This window comes from Taudactylus pleione, unplaced genomic scaffold (genome assembly GCF_031769625.1).
Source record: "Taudactylus pleione unplaced genomic scaffold, aTauple2 ptg000462l, whole genome shotgun sequence".
NCBI lineage: Eukaryota > Metazoa > Chordata > Amphibia > Anura > Myobatrachidae > Taudactylus > Taudactylus pleione.
This window is the reverse complement of record NW_028284864.1, coordinates 898,767-914,870: the sequence shown is the minus strand read 5'-3', so window position 1 is coordinate 914,870 and position 16,104 is coordinate 898,767. Positions and strand designations below refer to the sequence as shown.

General features: G+C 43.3%; 1 protein-coding gene across 1 annotated transcript in view; it reads left to right on the top strand.

Moving 5' to 3' along the window:
* Positions 1 to 1,207: 1,207 nt before the first annotated feature.
* The window catches only part of MYBPC3 (myosin binding protein C3), a 165,698-nt gene continuing 150,801 nt past the window's right edge, over positions 1,208 to 16,104 (top strand). Inside the window, exons 1-2 of the mRNA XM_088448639.1 lie at positions 1,208 to 1,381; positions 4,825 to 5,085. Of these exons, the coding sequence (XP_088304765.1) occupies positions 1,360 to 1,381; positions 4,825 to 5,085 (283 nt within the window). The 5' untranslated portion in view covers positions 1,208 to 1,359. The remainder of the gene's footprint in view (positions 1,382 to 4,824; positions 5,086 to 16,104) is intronic.

Here is a 16,104-nt window from a genome sequence, read left to right as displayed (position 1 = left end):
ATAATTGATTTGGACAACTACCATTCTGTGTATCACTGTTCCGAGAGGCATGGATGGGATCAGTAGTTGGAGGGTATGCTGATCCTTGTAGTCCCATTTTGGAGGGCCTTGGGGTGCCTCCAGATGAGTTGGATTTCAATTTAGAAATACATAAATGTATGCCCCAAAGTAGGTGTTATTATCATGTAGCGTAGGACCACCATGACTTGCCATGGCTGGTGGCTTACCATATGCAAATGTATGTAACTGAGATCTCTGCATTACTGTTATCGTATAGGATGTACTGTACGTCTCTTTTGCTGGTCCATTTGGTTGTTTGTTTCTTCCTTCCTATAAAACAACCCTGATTACTGGCTGATTAGACCCCCTGTAGAAAAGAAATTGGAATCCTTTGTAAATATCAGTTGTAATTAGGACATACCTTTGCAATGCACACATGCTAAATCATTTACAAACATAAATGATTCAGAATGCCGATAACACTGCCACCGATGCCCGGGTCTGCCAAAAAAGGCACAGCCACCCCACAAAAAGAGTGTGTACATGCCTTCTTCGGTGGCACGGCATCTAATTCATGGGGCCTGTGATTCACAACGTGCCACACACCCCACATGTCATGGCCCCACCCACCTTAGTACCAGTGCCTGGCAGTGACTTCTCTTAGGGGCCCATTACCAACAGCACTATACCACTATACCATTTACCATGAGCCATCCACCACCAAATTGTAAATGTTTGTGGACACAAGAGATTTATAGCAACCAATCATATTCCAGCAGGTTTTTTTTTCTCTAGCCCACTTTTCAAAATGAAAGCATATGTCTGATTGGTTGCCGAACCCCTTATTTTATCATGCAATTTATGTACCTGGTGTATGTGTATCTGTGTGTATACAAGGTCAGTTGCACACAGTGACAGGAGCTCTCAGTGCTGCAACTTCACTCAGCAGGTTACATAGAATGCAACGCTGATCATCCAGCAGCATAGACTCGCGGAAGAGCAGACTGGGTGCCACCAGGCCAGTAACATGAGGCAAGAACAATGGTTGGCATAGCAGGCAGACTTTTTGGAGAGAAGAAAACCAGTTGGACCAGAGATCAAACAACAAGGCACTGGCAGCTCAGCTATATATATCCCAGCTGATATGTCCTGTCAAGTGAGGTCTGCTGCTGAGAAGGTGACAGGCCTGTGACAACAGGAGAGAGTGTGGGGGGTGGAGCACAGAGGGTTTCTCCCTAACTCACTTTTTTAAGGGGTCTGCAAAACTAAGCAGCTTCATACCAGTCTCGACCGCAGACTGGACTGGTCCTGCTGCAGCTTGGAATCATCTACTGGGTGTTTCTACCAGGTTAATCCAGGATGCCTGAGCCTAAGAAAACAGGTACATGGGATGAGAGGGGAGGTGGCAATGGGATTTAATAAGGACGGCATGAATAAATAATAATAATGCATGTGAAATAAATCAGCCCTAGTCTGTCAGGATGGATAGGAAATAGGACACATTGGTCTGGGCTGGGATGAGTGACTTTCAGATGACTTTCAGGCAGGGTGCAATAGAGAATCTAGAAGCTGGATTGTCGAAATCAGATTATGTTTAATGAACCGTGAGATTCCGGTGTATGTCATTACAGCAGCTGTAGACGTCTCGGCTATCTCACAGGTATAGTGTATGTGCACTCTGAGTAAGCTGGAATGAATAAGTTATTACAAGCATCATTATATGTACTAATCTCTGAGAGGATTACTTACGTTCCAGCATTAGATGGATAGATGACACAAATTTAAGATGAGGTAGAATTGAGCTTGTTATATGTTGGTAGTATAAATGAAATTTTATTGAGCTAGACACAGTACAGGGAAAATGATCGGCTTTAATTGATTACTGCTGGCGCCCACATATTTTGGGATATTTTAGCAGGTATTTTATTTATTAATTATTTATTACCAGTTACTTATATAGAGCACACATATTCCACAGCGCTTTACAGAGAGTATTTGTCCATTCACATCCATCCCTGCCCCAGTGGAGCTTACAATCTATATTCCCTATCACATGCATACACACTTACACACTAGGGTTAATTTTGTTATGACCCAATTAACCTACCAGTATATTTTTGGAGTGTGGGAGGAAACCGGAGCACCCGGAGGAAACCCACACAAGTACAGGGAGAATATACAAACTCCACACAGTTAGGGCCGTAGTGGGAAACACATGCCCTTCTTCCCTGGCTCCAAGGCGGATCTACCTGGGTTCCAAACTATTTTGTCCAACCTCGGTTCTGTTAAAACAAGTTCCGTCATGGTTGACGTTGCATTGTGTGAACTAGGGATTAGACGGAAAATAAATTCTACTTTTGTGTTTAGTTTTTGTTTATATTTATAGGTATTATGTGTCCTATTAACTATTACATATTTGAATGATTCTTTGCCACAACAAGTAATGTAGAACCCAGCATTAGCAGCAGTGGTTTACAATTTATATTATTATTGAGTTTATGTACTTTTGTTTTTTGAACTTTTATGTATCTTGGATTTATGGTTTTATTTTCATGGTTAAAATCTATGGATAAAGTGTTGAGTTCTCATTATGTGGATGTGTGTCACTGTGTACTGTACATGCATGTACTCTTTTTCTACTGGGCAGTAGAAAATGTGAGCACTTTATAAATAGACTCTAGTAATAGAACCCTTCCTATGTCCTTTTTAGCTCCAATCCCTATACTCCAGAGAGTTGCTGTGTGCAGTATATAGTATGTGTTGTACATCCATTTCATATGGCCCCAGAGTCACATTAATGCCGGATCTTGTGTCATTAGCCAGGGAATACAATTACACTAAATAAGCAATTAAGCACAATTTACAGGTGACCATCCTGCTATATGTCAATGATTTGTATTTATGATAGATACATCTGAATTTATCACGCAAGCAAACTAGGTACACACTTAGCTTAGGTCATTTTTTCAGTGGGCAGAACAAAAATAATTATTTTTATTTGTTATTGTTTTATCTACTTTTTTGATTTATTATTCAGTCTTTGCTACTTCCTCTTTACCAACCGGTTAGTTTTCCGTAGAAATAAAGATGAACCAGGGTGTTGGGTAGAGGTTTCCGAGCATGTTGTATGCGCAATCATAATTTAGTACGTTCTCACTCCCAATGTTTAAATATATCTAAAATACAAGTAGCCGTATATAAAATAATTACTAATAAGATCCCAATATACTGTATGTATATATATATATATATATATATATATATATATGTATATATATATAATATATATATATATATATATATATATATATATATATATATAGAAGCAGGACTGGTTTTGCAAAAAAACGGGACTGAAATGAAGTTGGGGGTAACTATGCTGTAGGCTGAACCAATGGCTTGTTCCTGCAGCTTTACATGCCTCATTGACACAACAATTGCACAGCCAAATTGCCATGTAAATTTGCCAGCAGTATTATACACACCCCATTGCACAAAGTGCCCATTGTAACCCCCCATTGTTTGTTTATAGATAACACATTTTTAAACCATATCCCTTCATCTAATCCTAATGTAGCTATTGCTATAATAAAATAAAATTTTGAGCACCTCCTGTGGCTGACTATACCGGGCAGTATGTATGAGTTTAGTATGAAAAACTATATCTGGTGCCAACACCAATACGCAGAGCTATATATAATGTCAAGACCAATGTACAGAGAGATAGGTGGTGCCAAGACTAATATGCAGAGCCATATCTGGTACTAACACTAATATATAGAACCTCATCTAGTGTCGCGATTAATATTTAGTGCATAACTAATGTGTAGAGCCATATCTGGTTTCAAGACAAATGTGTAGATCTACAGCTGGATACAATAGTAATTTACAAAAACATATCTAGTGTTGAGACTAATGTGCAGAGCAATAACTGGTCCCAAGCAATGGGGGCACTACGGTGGGCTTAGGGAGTGCAGCCACAATGGGAACGAGCAATGCCGCCCCCCAGAGGCCCTCACACCCCTACCACCAAGACACCAGAAGCACTCCCTGAGGCTGCCCACTCCCCATAGTGTCCTTCTCTAACTATCGCATGTTCACTGCGCCATTCATGCTCTATTCAAAGCAGAGCACGGGGGTCTCTGGGAGGTTACGATGGCATTGTCAGGCCCATGCTTAGGCTATGCTATGCTTAGGCTTTGCTAAGCATAGCAAAGCCTAAGCATAGCAAAGCCTAAGCATGGGCCTGACAATGCCATCGTAGCCTCCCAGAGCCCAACAACTTTTCTACCCCTGGTGCCAATACTAATGTTCAGATCCACGTCAGTGCCAAGACTAATGTGCACAACCAAATATTATTTTTCCTTTGCTTACCTGATGCTATAACTAATGTCCAGTTGCATATTTCATATCAATAAAACATGGCGAGCCATATCCGGTGCCAAGACTAATATGCAGAGACATATATGCTGCCGGTACTAACATGTTCAGCCATATTTGGTGCCAAGACTAATATCCACATCTTGTACCAAGAATAATGTGCAAAGCCATGAATGTATATGGTGCCAAAACTAATATGCAAACCTATATCTGGTGCCAAATAAACTTGCCCCCTACACTTATCCACCCAGCACTGCCTAATCCCACTCACATGGGTAAGACAGGATCCTGAACAGCTATTGGCTAATACTGTGAGTCTAACTGTTAGGGCTATGAAGACAGGACTAGGGAGCATCAAATAGTTGGCAACAAAGTGGGCACAGGGATGTTTTCTATATTTGTACATAGTATAACTCCACTGCTCTCTGCTCCTTGTTTACACAGCTTTTACCAAGAAGCCGAAATCTGGCGAAGTACTGGTTGGCAGTTCCATTACCTTTGATGCTGAGACCGAGAAAGCCGGAGTTAAGGTCAAGTGGCAGAAAAATAATGTAGACATTGGCGCAAGCGACAAGTACAGCATCAAAGCTGATGGCAAAAACCACTCATTGACCATCAACAACGCCAGCGCAGAGGATGAGGTCGTCTATGCAGTCATTGCTGGGACCTCAAAGGTGAAGTTTGAGCTCAAAGTGAAGGAGCCAGGTAAGATGCATCGCTACACCAGTTTCTCTGGCCTAAATACAGTATATGTGAGGGTTATGTGTTAAATATGTGTACATTTACATTGATTTGCTTTAAATAAAAAATATTTTGTGAATTTAAATATTTATATGGAATTCCTTTATTTGTGCAACAAAACTTTCTTTCAACCTAGAGACCTTCAAACCTTCCATAAAACACATGTACTTTGCCAAACTAATCATATACCCCGTCTACCATCTTTAACTCCGTAAGCAGTTCTACCCAACTACCATACACAGTTCACACAAATCTTACATCTATTCTCTCCAATTGTTAGAACAAGCCTCTGACCACCAAACCAACATGCTGTGTGACTGGATCAACCCAGAGGTTCACAAACTCTGCCATTACAGTCCAGTTTTTAAGGATAACCATGCTTGAGGCCAGATGGTTAATCGAAATTGACTGAACTACTAATTAAATCACCTGTGCTCAAGCGTAGATATCCATAAGACAAGGACTGTAATGGCAAAGTTTGGGACATCTGAAGTAGCCCCATGAAAACACTTTTACCTATTGAAATGGCTGGACCAATATGAAATCTTTTGTGCTTAAACTCATGTATCAAACTCCTATTTTTCCTGTTGTTGTGGCCAATGGTCCGTCTTTGTATGCACATCAGCGATTTGCACTGAAGCCGGCGGGCATCTCAATAGGACGCCCATCGGCCGTGGCATTAGAATTAAGATGCAGTCTTTTGTCGCAGTCGGTACTGCAGTAGCGTCCACCTCTGGAACACCCCCACAGTGAGTATTAATATGCACAAATTGAGGCTACCATATGTGCGCATTGCACATTGCCCCTACATTTAGCCGGAACGAGCGCTTTTGCATCAGTCCTAATTGAAATGACACCTTTGACTTGGAAGGCCGAGGTCACCGGCTGGTATTGAGGGCGGCACAGATTCTCAGTACTGCCGACATGTTGATTTGTACCCTTATCGGGAGAGACGGTTTATATTGAAAGCTATGTCAGCATCAGTTCAGATGGTAAAGTACAGGTTATACAGTATGCAGAAAGACTAGATTCTTTGTACATGTGTTATTCAATTTCTGTATAGCAAAAGTGAAAGTAGACCTTCATGGGGAAGTTAAAAACATACTTTTAAATGTAGTATTTTTAAGATCGATAATCATGAGAATTATATGTTACTTCTATCCATTTTGTTTATATTTGACACAGATTTGTTTAATGTCCCTTCATAGCAATATAGATATCAGTAGTATAATTCTTGCATCAATGTCAGTAGATTGTCATTTATCATTACATTGCAGAACCAAATGAATTGGGATCCTGTCTGAATGATTTGCAAAGTCCTTGTAGAGACGCAGGGCCTATGTTAGCGGTGATGCAGTGTCGATGTTGGTCGCATGCGGCCGATGTTGTCAGTCTGCATGCGTCCAGGTTGCACTGTGCGTGCGAGCCGATGGTCACCGCCAGGGGATGCAAAACGAATTTGGACAGAGAGAGAGACAATTTCAGTGGGCATTTCTGTTTAGTAACAGGGTGAAGCTGGCTAGACATGTGCGTGCCGCGGCCAGTGACTGCATCTTTTTCTCGCAGCTGCACTGTTCCGGCAGACATTTTGAGTAACCATGAGGCTGCTCTAATGTCTGATGGTGAGAACGATGTGCGCCTGGTGTTGCAATCTATTATGCAAATCGACAGAATTGCGAAGCAGCTGGTCGGCATCTCTGTACGAATCCTATCAGCTGAGCCATTGACGTAAAGACGCAGTCCTGCTGCGTAAGAAGAAACCGCCGCGGCTGCATTGCCGTCTATCTGTGAATCTGGCCCACAGTGAACCAGTACACACAGATATTTAAAATCAATTACATATTAAATATTCAGTTGATATTTATTTGTCCTAATATTGACAATGGGACAATATTAGGACAAATCTTAATCTTATAACCTTAAAGCATGCAAAACACATTAGTTAAATTATCTGTATAATTGAATAAATGCAAGTGCTTCAAGAAATATGAAGTAACAAGGTCCTGTAGTAATGCAGAAGTAACATGATGCTGTGCCCAAAAGCTTACACTATAAGTAGATTTAAGGGAATCCTTAATTAGAATGCAAAACATTATTTGACATAAAATTAATTTAATTTTATACGCATAAATATTGTATTGTTGCTAAATGTCCCTAATATCCATTGACAGTCCCAGGTTTTAGAGATTCAACCCCGGAAATGTCCCAATTTTTTAATATTGATCAGCTGCACAATACAATTCCTTCTTTACTTTCTCTTGGTTGCGGTTCTTGCCATATGTTTTTATTTCTAAGCGTTATAAGTTGGCATTCCTTGATGAGGACTATTTAAAATGCAGGAGGTGTGCAAGAAGTTCTACCATCCAGGAGGTGTACAAGAACTGTGCAGGAGATGTGTGGGAGAATGTGCAGTAGGTGAGCGAGAAGTGTGCCGTAGGTGTACAGATGGTGTGGAAGAAGTGTGTAAGAGGCATCAGGGAGATGTGCAAGAAGTGTGCAGGAAATATACAAGAAGTATGCAGGACATTTACAAGATGTGTGCAGGAGGTGTGCAAGAAATGTGCAGGAGATGTACAGGATGTACAGTACAAATGTGCAGGAGGTGAGCAAGAAGTGTGCAGAAGGTATGCGAGAAGTGTGCCAGAGATGTGGAAGAAGTGTGTAGGAGGTATCTGGGAGGTGTGCAGGAGATGTACAGAAGTGTGTAAAAACTAAAAAGTATGTATGAGGTGAATAAGAGATGTGCAAGAAATGTGCAGGAAATGTACAGGAGGTGTGCAAGAACTGTGCAGGATATTTACTGGATGTGTGAGAAGTGTGCAGGAGGTGAGAAAGAAGTGTGCAGGAGGTGAGAAGGTAGTATGCTGGAGATGTACAGGAGATTTGTAAGATATGTGCTGGAGGTGTACAGGTGGTGTGAGATATGTACAGGAGATGTGCTGGAGGTGTACAGGTGGTGTGAGATATGTACAGGAGATGTGCTGGAGGTGTACAGGTGGTGTGAGATATGTGCAGGTGGTGTACATGAGGTGTGCGAGATGTGTGCAGGAGGTGTACAGGAAGGGTGTAAGAGGAAGGTTACAGGAAGGATATATGAAGTGTGCACGAGGTGTTCAAGAAGTTTGCAGAAAATTACTTTTAATGAGAAATGGCCTAGTAGCCCTAATTGTAAAAACATTCTGTGAACTATATTGCTGTGTTGCGTACATCGCAAACTACACTCGCATCAAACTTTCAAGTGTTAGTGCTTCATTTCCACACTCAAGAGATAATGGGGCCTATTCATCAACACTAAAATAATGTTTTTAAGGACATTTTCCTTAATTACCGTTATTCTAGTATTCATGAAGACACTTAACACAGGAGATATCACTGATATCTCCTAGTTAAGTCCGCCTCCGTTAATTTCCATACTCCCCATACATTAGTACATTAGTATGGGGATATGGAAATTAGACTATTCATCAGATTCCGAAAATTATGTATTTTCAGAAGTGATGGAGTTACTATCCGCCACTCTCAGGTGGTGAATAGCAGGTGACACTTACCTGTGTCAGCGTGAGCAGGTCCTCCTCCGCTCCCTCCGGCACTCCCTGGTCTCTCCTCTGGCTCCGTCTGCTACTCTGACATTGTGTTCTCCAGGCAGATCACTGTAAAGTTTAGAAGACAAAAAAAAGTCAGAGCAGCAGACGGAGGCGGCTGCAGCGGGCAGGTAAATCGGGGACAGGGGGAGGTTAGCGGAGGGGGGAGGGGGTTGGGGGGGCACACAGAATTACTGCAGCTGTAGGATGTAACAGCGCATGCACAGCTGCGGTAAGTTAGTGTAGAGAGGGAAAACTATCTATTTCCTGAATTGCTGTCATCGCAAAAATGACAGCTTTTTGAAATAGGTAGTTATGGAGAGGAGGAATGATGAATTCCTCTGGTAATTAGGCAGGCATGAGAGTTCTAAACCTAATTACCTCCATCGTCGTTTTAGTTATAAAAACATAACAAGGATTGTAGTATTGCAAGTTCCACAATATTGTTTGTGACGTGTTAAGCTGCACAGTTAGTTAACAAATACATAATTGATGGGATTGGTCATTTCCCCAGACTAGAGGTGCAACTCCCCCCTCACACACACCTGCACACCCACCCCAGCCTGTGTGAGGAAAAACAGTTTGTATTTTCCATGTTCCGGTAGAGAATAAAGTTCTAATGCCAAAGATTGCTGGACCCAAGATAGTCCTGAAAGTGGAAGGGAATATTTAAGGAAGTTACTGTGGGCCAGAGGTGTAAATAGATTTTTTTTCCTTACATGAACTGAACACGTCGACCAATAAACTTGCCTGCGCCATCAAAATCTTTAAGTTCCTCTTTTGCGGAATATTCCTTTTACTTTCTGTACTATTAATACTCAGAATAGTTTGGTAACCTCTCTACAGTTCTGCAGAATATTGCTCTCTTCCAACTTCTCCATGACAGATATATAATGATATGTTTCACATAGCATATAATGCTAGGAACAAGGGTACAGGATGGCGGCGCTCTAGATGGCAGCGCTCAGGATGGCGGCGCTCAGGATACCAGCGGTCAAAATTCTGAAGTCGGCATCCCGACAGGGTTAGGATACCAACACCTGTCGGTAACTCTCCTAACCTCTCCCTACCCTAACCCTCCATCCCTGGTGCCTGAACCTCCTCCCCCCCCCTTATGCATAAACCTAACCTCCCCCTCCCTGCACCCTAAACCTAACTCTCCCCCCCCCTAGTGCCTAACCCTAATCCTCCCCCTAGTGCCTAACCATAACCCTCCTCCCAACCCCGCTATTTACATTCAGGATGCTGGCGCTGAGATTCTGACAGGTGTTGGGATTCTGGCGCCGGTATTCTAAGCGCCGGCATCTCCTGTGCCGGGATACTGAACGTATCCCATCTTATACCTGAAAATTATATAATGAATTCTAATATAATATCTGCAAATAACTTCTTAATGCATTTCTGTCCTTGACTTCCCCTTTCACTTGTGCCCAGAGCCCATTACAAATGGTCTTGGTGATTACCTATTTCCACCTTTGGCTCTTGGGCAGTTCTCAATGAGACATGGTGGAAAGTTTCATGTATGTCCTTCTTCTACTTTCTCCCTCCACTCTCTGTCCTCTATGTCTTTTAGTCCCACCTCCATTAACTCCACTTCCTTCAGATATCTCCTTCTTTTCATCACTGATGATGCCACTTGTCTGACTGTGGTTGATTAACTTTATTTTGAGCACTAGGAACCCAAAGTGGCCACATGTTGAAATATTTTTATTTTTTTTCCACAGTATATATATTGTTTATTAATTAAAATGATCAGTTGGACACAATGCAAGATCATCCCACCAATTCATTAATCAGTCAATTACGTGGCCACTTCCCCAAGTTCATTAGTATACACAACAGACTCCTCACCCCAAATTTACATGGCATGAACTGTCAATACAGCTGAAGCATCAAGTTGTGTAGGCTAGATCTCCTTTCCTTGCAGATTGTGATATCAGGTTCCACAATCGTAGTTTAATGTTGCTCTGTCAGAGTAATGAGTTTGGCGCCATTATATAAGTTATATTTGTTCTAGATGCACCCCCTCTTATTTCTCCCGTCTTCATCTAGTCCAATAACCTTCCTCATATTCATGCTGGGATGTAGTCAGGATCCGGTGTGCGGGATGCCGACGGGCTAAATACCGGCCCCTGGAATCCCAGCTCCAGAAATCCGACCGCAGGCATCCCGAAGGTAATTATCGGGGGTTAAGGAAGGGTTAGGTTTAGGGTTAGGGGTTAGGCAATAGGGGGAGGGTTAGGGATTGGCACTAAGAGGGGAGGGTGGTTAGGTTTAGGCACTGGGGGGAGGTTAGGTTCAGGCAACAGGGATGGAGGGTTAGGGGAGGGGTAGAGGTTAGCGTTAGTAGTACTTACCTATGGTTGTCAGGATTCTGACTGTCGGTATGCCGCTGTCTGTATTCTGACCGGCGGCATCCCGACCGCCGGGATCCCATACCCAACCCCCATCAGGGACGCCGAGAGGGGGGGAAGCGGGTACAATTTACCTGGGCCCGGGCTTCCAGAGAGGCCCGGCGGGGGCCCGTTTCCAGCACTGCCCCCCCTCCCTTCCTCCCTCCTTCGAAGCGTGTGCTGGGATGCAGTGGGAGATTGCTCGTGGCTGCTAAGCAGCAGCCACAGCAATCTCCTATGCCTGAGGGGGGGGAGCGATCACACTGATCGCTCACCCCCCTGGCTTTGCGCCAGGCTGAGGGCCTAACAGCGCCCCTCCCCGGCACGCGCTGCTAAAGTATTTTGGTTTTTTTTTCAAGGGGGTGCGGCCACGCCTCCCATGATTAGGCCACGCCCTCTCTTTACCGAGGACCGGTGGCCCCTGACCCCATTACGTATGCACTGGCAACTTAATCTAGAAAGCAACATTAGAACACGTTTTATCGTTAATCAGGGTAGAATAAATGGAAATGGAATTGATGGTTTTGGAAATGAAAGATATGAAGAGATGAAGGTGATATTGTTGTGATGATATCAGAGGCTATTAGTTAAAATGGGTGAGAGAGAAGCTAAAACATATCTATGTTACTTGTGGCTCTCGGACTGTGAGAAGCACTACAGATCACAGCACACACAGAGATTGTTGGAACAACTTTTTATTGGGGAAATTTACTCTTATGGTTGCAGTTTAATTTATTTAGTTTTACATGTTCAGTGAATTTTCTGGCTATATATTATTGTACAAATATTTATGGCTAGTATAAAAACAGGTAAAACGCCTGCCTAAATGCGCACAAAAGCAGCTGCTGGATGTAAATCCCTGGGTGTTATCCTCACCAAATATAAACTAGAAACAACAAATAAATGGGCAACACCCTACTGCGCTTCTACAGAAATCTGTGCAACGTACGTATAGAATATATTGAAACTTATCTGATGGGTCTTATATATCTCCACACCGCAATGTTCCTCCGCAGTTATGTCTCAATGATGAGTATATAGCCTCAAAGATAATACATAAAAAAGAAGAACAAAAAATCTAGTGCAGCAAAGTTTACATAAACCGATGGATACATGTATCCAGAAATCATTGGACATGCGAGTCGCAAGGTGCACAAGTGTCACACTTTCAATGATGTGTGCCACATAATCGCCCTTCATGTAGTGTAACACACTCTATAACATCAATAACAAGAACTGTTCCAAAGACTTGTGTGAAAATAATTAAAAATATATTTAATATCAATTGGATCCAACAGGCAGGATCATAAAATCTTCAGATGGTTTGCAAGAAATACATCCACAGAGGAAAAGCATATGAGGGTGGCTTCCTACCAGAATCCAATTAATTGAGATGCTCATCAAAAATGAAGTAGAGAAGATGTATAATTCTCCCAGATAAGGTTAACTTCAAGCTGGAACACCACTATCATCTGGGGGTCTATTTACTAAGCAATGTTAGGAGACAGAGTAAAAAGTGATAAGAAAGTGATAAGGTGCCAGCCAATCAGCTCCCAACTGTCATCTCACAGGCTGTGTTTGAAAAATGACAGTTGGGAGCTGATTGGCTGGCCCCTTATCACTTTCTTATCAATTTTCACTCTGTCACTGCTTAGTAAATAGACCCCCTGGTCTGGTCTGTCCTCCAACCCCCTGCTCCTAGCCTGCTCACTATCCCACGATGTGTACGATTTCCCCCTAAACTCTCCCTGGGAGCTCTACGGCAGGCGTGGACACGATTTGCTCTGAAAAGCTGCCAATTTGGCACAAAATCTATCGTGCCTCCTAAACTATCCATTGCATCGTGACTTAAATTGTCAGATCTGCCCTACAGCACAGCAGATCTGAAGATGCGATGTGCGACCTGTGTGGACGCACATCGTGATCGTGAGTGGGGACTCACAATTTACTCACGATTTGGGCATATTTTACACAGTCTGTCGATCCAATGTGTTGGAATCGGCCAGATCGTGTAAAATATCGCTATGTGTGTAGGCACCTTTAGAGAGCTAGTTATACTGTTTAATCTGACAAGTAGAACTAAATGCAATTGTGTGGCATAGAAAAGTTAAGGAACCAGATATAATTATACCATAATGAAACACCATCTAGGGCTCTCACAGATAAGATGCTAGGACTGAGCTACAACACATGTAAAGGAGAAAAAGGGACACACAATGAATGCAACCTGGTTTAAGTCTTATAGTCAGCCACTTCAGTTCTTAGATAAATTACTTGTCTTCCCGAGTCCCAGGCACCAAAATAGATTGTAAGCTGTAGTGTGATGGGAAACTGCATGTGTAATGTGTATATATATAAACTGCATAGCAAAGGGACCCCACTCTGGTATTTAATAAGTGCTGAAATAATCCTGTTAATAATTCCAACATTTCAGGACCTTTTAATTGTGCTTTCCTCAGGGAAACAAAAGAAGAAAAGAAAAGTCCTGAAATGTTGGAATTATTAACATTATTCTTTGAGCATTTATTAAGTGCAGGAGTGCTGTCCCTTTGCTATACAGTTACAAATTTACAGCTTTGTCTGTTAATTGGAAGGGCACCTGGCCAATAATCATTATATCAGCGAAGTGGTGCTGGCCACAGAATTCTGTCATTTTGTAGTGGAAACTTCTAGGGGTATATTTATTAAAGTGAGTGTTTTTAGAAGTGGAGATGTTGCCCATATTCTATTTATCTAGCACATTGTAGAAGATAATAGCTAGAATCTGATTGGTTGCTATGGGCAACATCTCCACTTCTAAGAACCTGCACTTTAGTAAATATACTCCCTAGAAATAACCTGCACTATGTTTCAGCTCAATTCATCAAGTTAAAGCTGATCAATAGCAAAAACATAATTTATTGACATCATCAATGCAAGAAATAGGTGTGGCACCATGCGCGAGGCCAGGAAGGATTGGGGGGAGGGGTGCTTTGGCATTCACTTGAATAGGATAGGCTACATAGCAGTCTGTGCACAGAGCACACAGTGACATTGGTGTGAGTGGTGGGTGAATAGGAGAGGTTACATAGCAGTCTGTGCACAGAGCACACAGTGACTTTGGTGTGAGTGGTGGGTGAATAGGATAGGCTACATAGTAGTCTGTGCACAGGGCACACAGTGACATTGGTGTGAGAGGTGGGTGAATAGGATAGGCTACATAGCAGTCTGTGCACAGGGCACACAGTGACATAGGTGTGAGTGGTGGGTGAATAGGATAGGCTACATAGCAGTCTGTGCACAGGGAACACAGTGACATTGGTGTGAGTGGTGGGTGAATAGGATAGGCTACATAGCAGTCTGTGCACAGGGCACACAGTGACATTGGTGTGAGTGGTGGGTGATTAGGATAGGCTACATAGCAGCCTGTGTACAGGGCACACAATGACATTGGTGTGAGTGGTGGGTGAATAGGATAGGCTACATAGCAGCCTGTGCACAGGGCACACAGTAACATTGATGTGAGAGGTGGGTGAATAGGATAGGCTACATAGCAGTCTGAGTAAAGGGCACACAGTGACATTGGTGTGAGTGGTGGGTGAATAGGAGAGGCTACATAGCAGTCTATGCACAGGGCACACAGTGACATTGGTGTGAGTAGTGGGTGAATAGGAGAGGTTACATAGCAGTCTGTGCACAGGGCACACAGTGACTGATGTGAGTGGTGGGTGAATAGGATAGGTTACATAGTAGTCTGTGCACAGGGCACACAGTGACATTGGTGTGAGTAGTGGGTGAATAGGAGAGGTTACATAGCAGTCTGTGCACAGGGCACACAGTGACATTGGTGTGAGTAGTGGGTGAATAGGATAGGTTACATAGCTGTCTGTGCACAGAGCACATAGTGACATTGGTGGTGGGTGAATAGGATAGGCTACATAGAAGTCTGTGCACAGGGCACACAGTGACTGGTGTGAGTGGTGGGTGAATAGGATAGGTTACACACAGGGCACACAGTGACATTGGTGTGAGTGGTGGGTGAATAGGATAGGCTACATAGCAGTCTGTGCACAGGGCACACAGTGACATTGGTGTGCGTGGGGGGTGAATAGGATAGGCTACATAGCAGTCTGTGCACAGGGCACACAGTGACATTGGTGTGAGTGGTGGTTGAATAGGATAGGCTACATAGCAGTCTGTGCACAGGGCACACAGTGACATTGGTGTGAGTAGTGGGTTAATAGGACAGGCTACATAGCAGTCTGTGCACAGAGAACATAGTGACATTGGTGGTGGGTGAATAGGAGAGGTAACATAGCAGTCTGTGCACAGGGCACACAGTGACTTTGGTGTAAGTGGTGGGTGAATAGGATAGGCTACATAGCAGTCTGTGCACAGGGCACACAGTGACATTGGTGTGAGTGGTGGGTGAATAGGATAGGCTACATAGCAGTCTGTGCACAGGGCACACCGTGACATTGGTGTGAGTGGTGGGTGAATCGGATAGGCTACATAGCAGTCTGTGCACAGGGCACACGGTGACATTGGTGTGAGTGGTGGGTGAATAGGATAGGCTACATAGCAGTCTGCACAGGGCACACAGTGACATTGGTGTGAGTGGTGGGTGAAAAGGAGAGGCTACATAGCAGTCTATGCACAGGGCACACAGTGACATTGGTGTGAGTAGTGGGTGAATAGGAGAGGTTACATAGCAGTCTGTGCACAGGGCACACAGTGACTGGTGTGAGTGGTGGGTGAATAGGATAGGTTACATAGCAGTCTGTGCACAGGGCACACAGTGACATTGGTGTGAGTAGTGGGTGAATAGGAGAGGTTACATAGCTGTCTGTGCACAGAGCACATAGTGACATTGGTGGTGGGTGAATAGGATAGGTTACATAGCAGTCTGTGCACAGGGCACACAGTGACATTGGTGTGAGTGGTGGGTGAATAGGATAGGTTACATAGCAGTCTGTGCACAGGGCACATGGTGACATTGGTGTGGGTGGTGGGTGAATAGGATAGGTTAC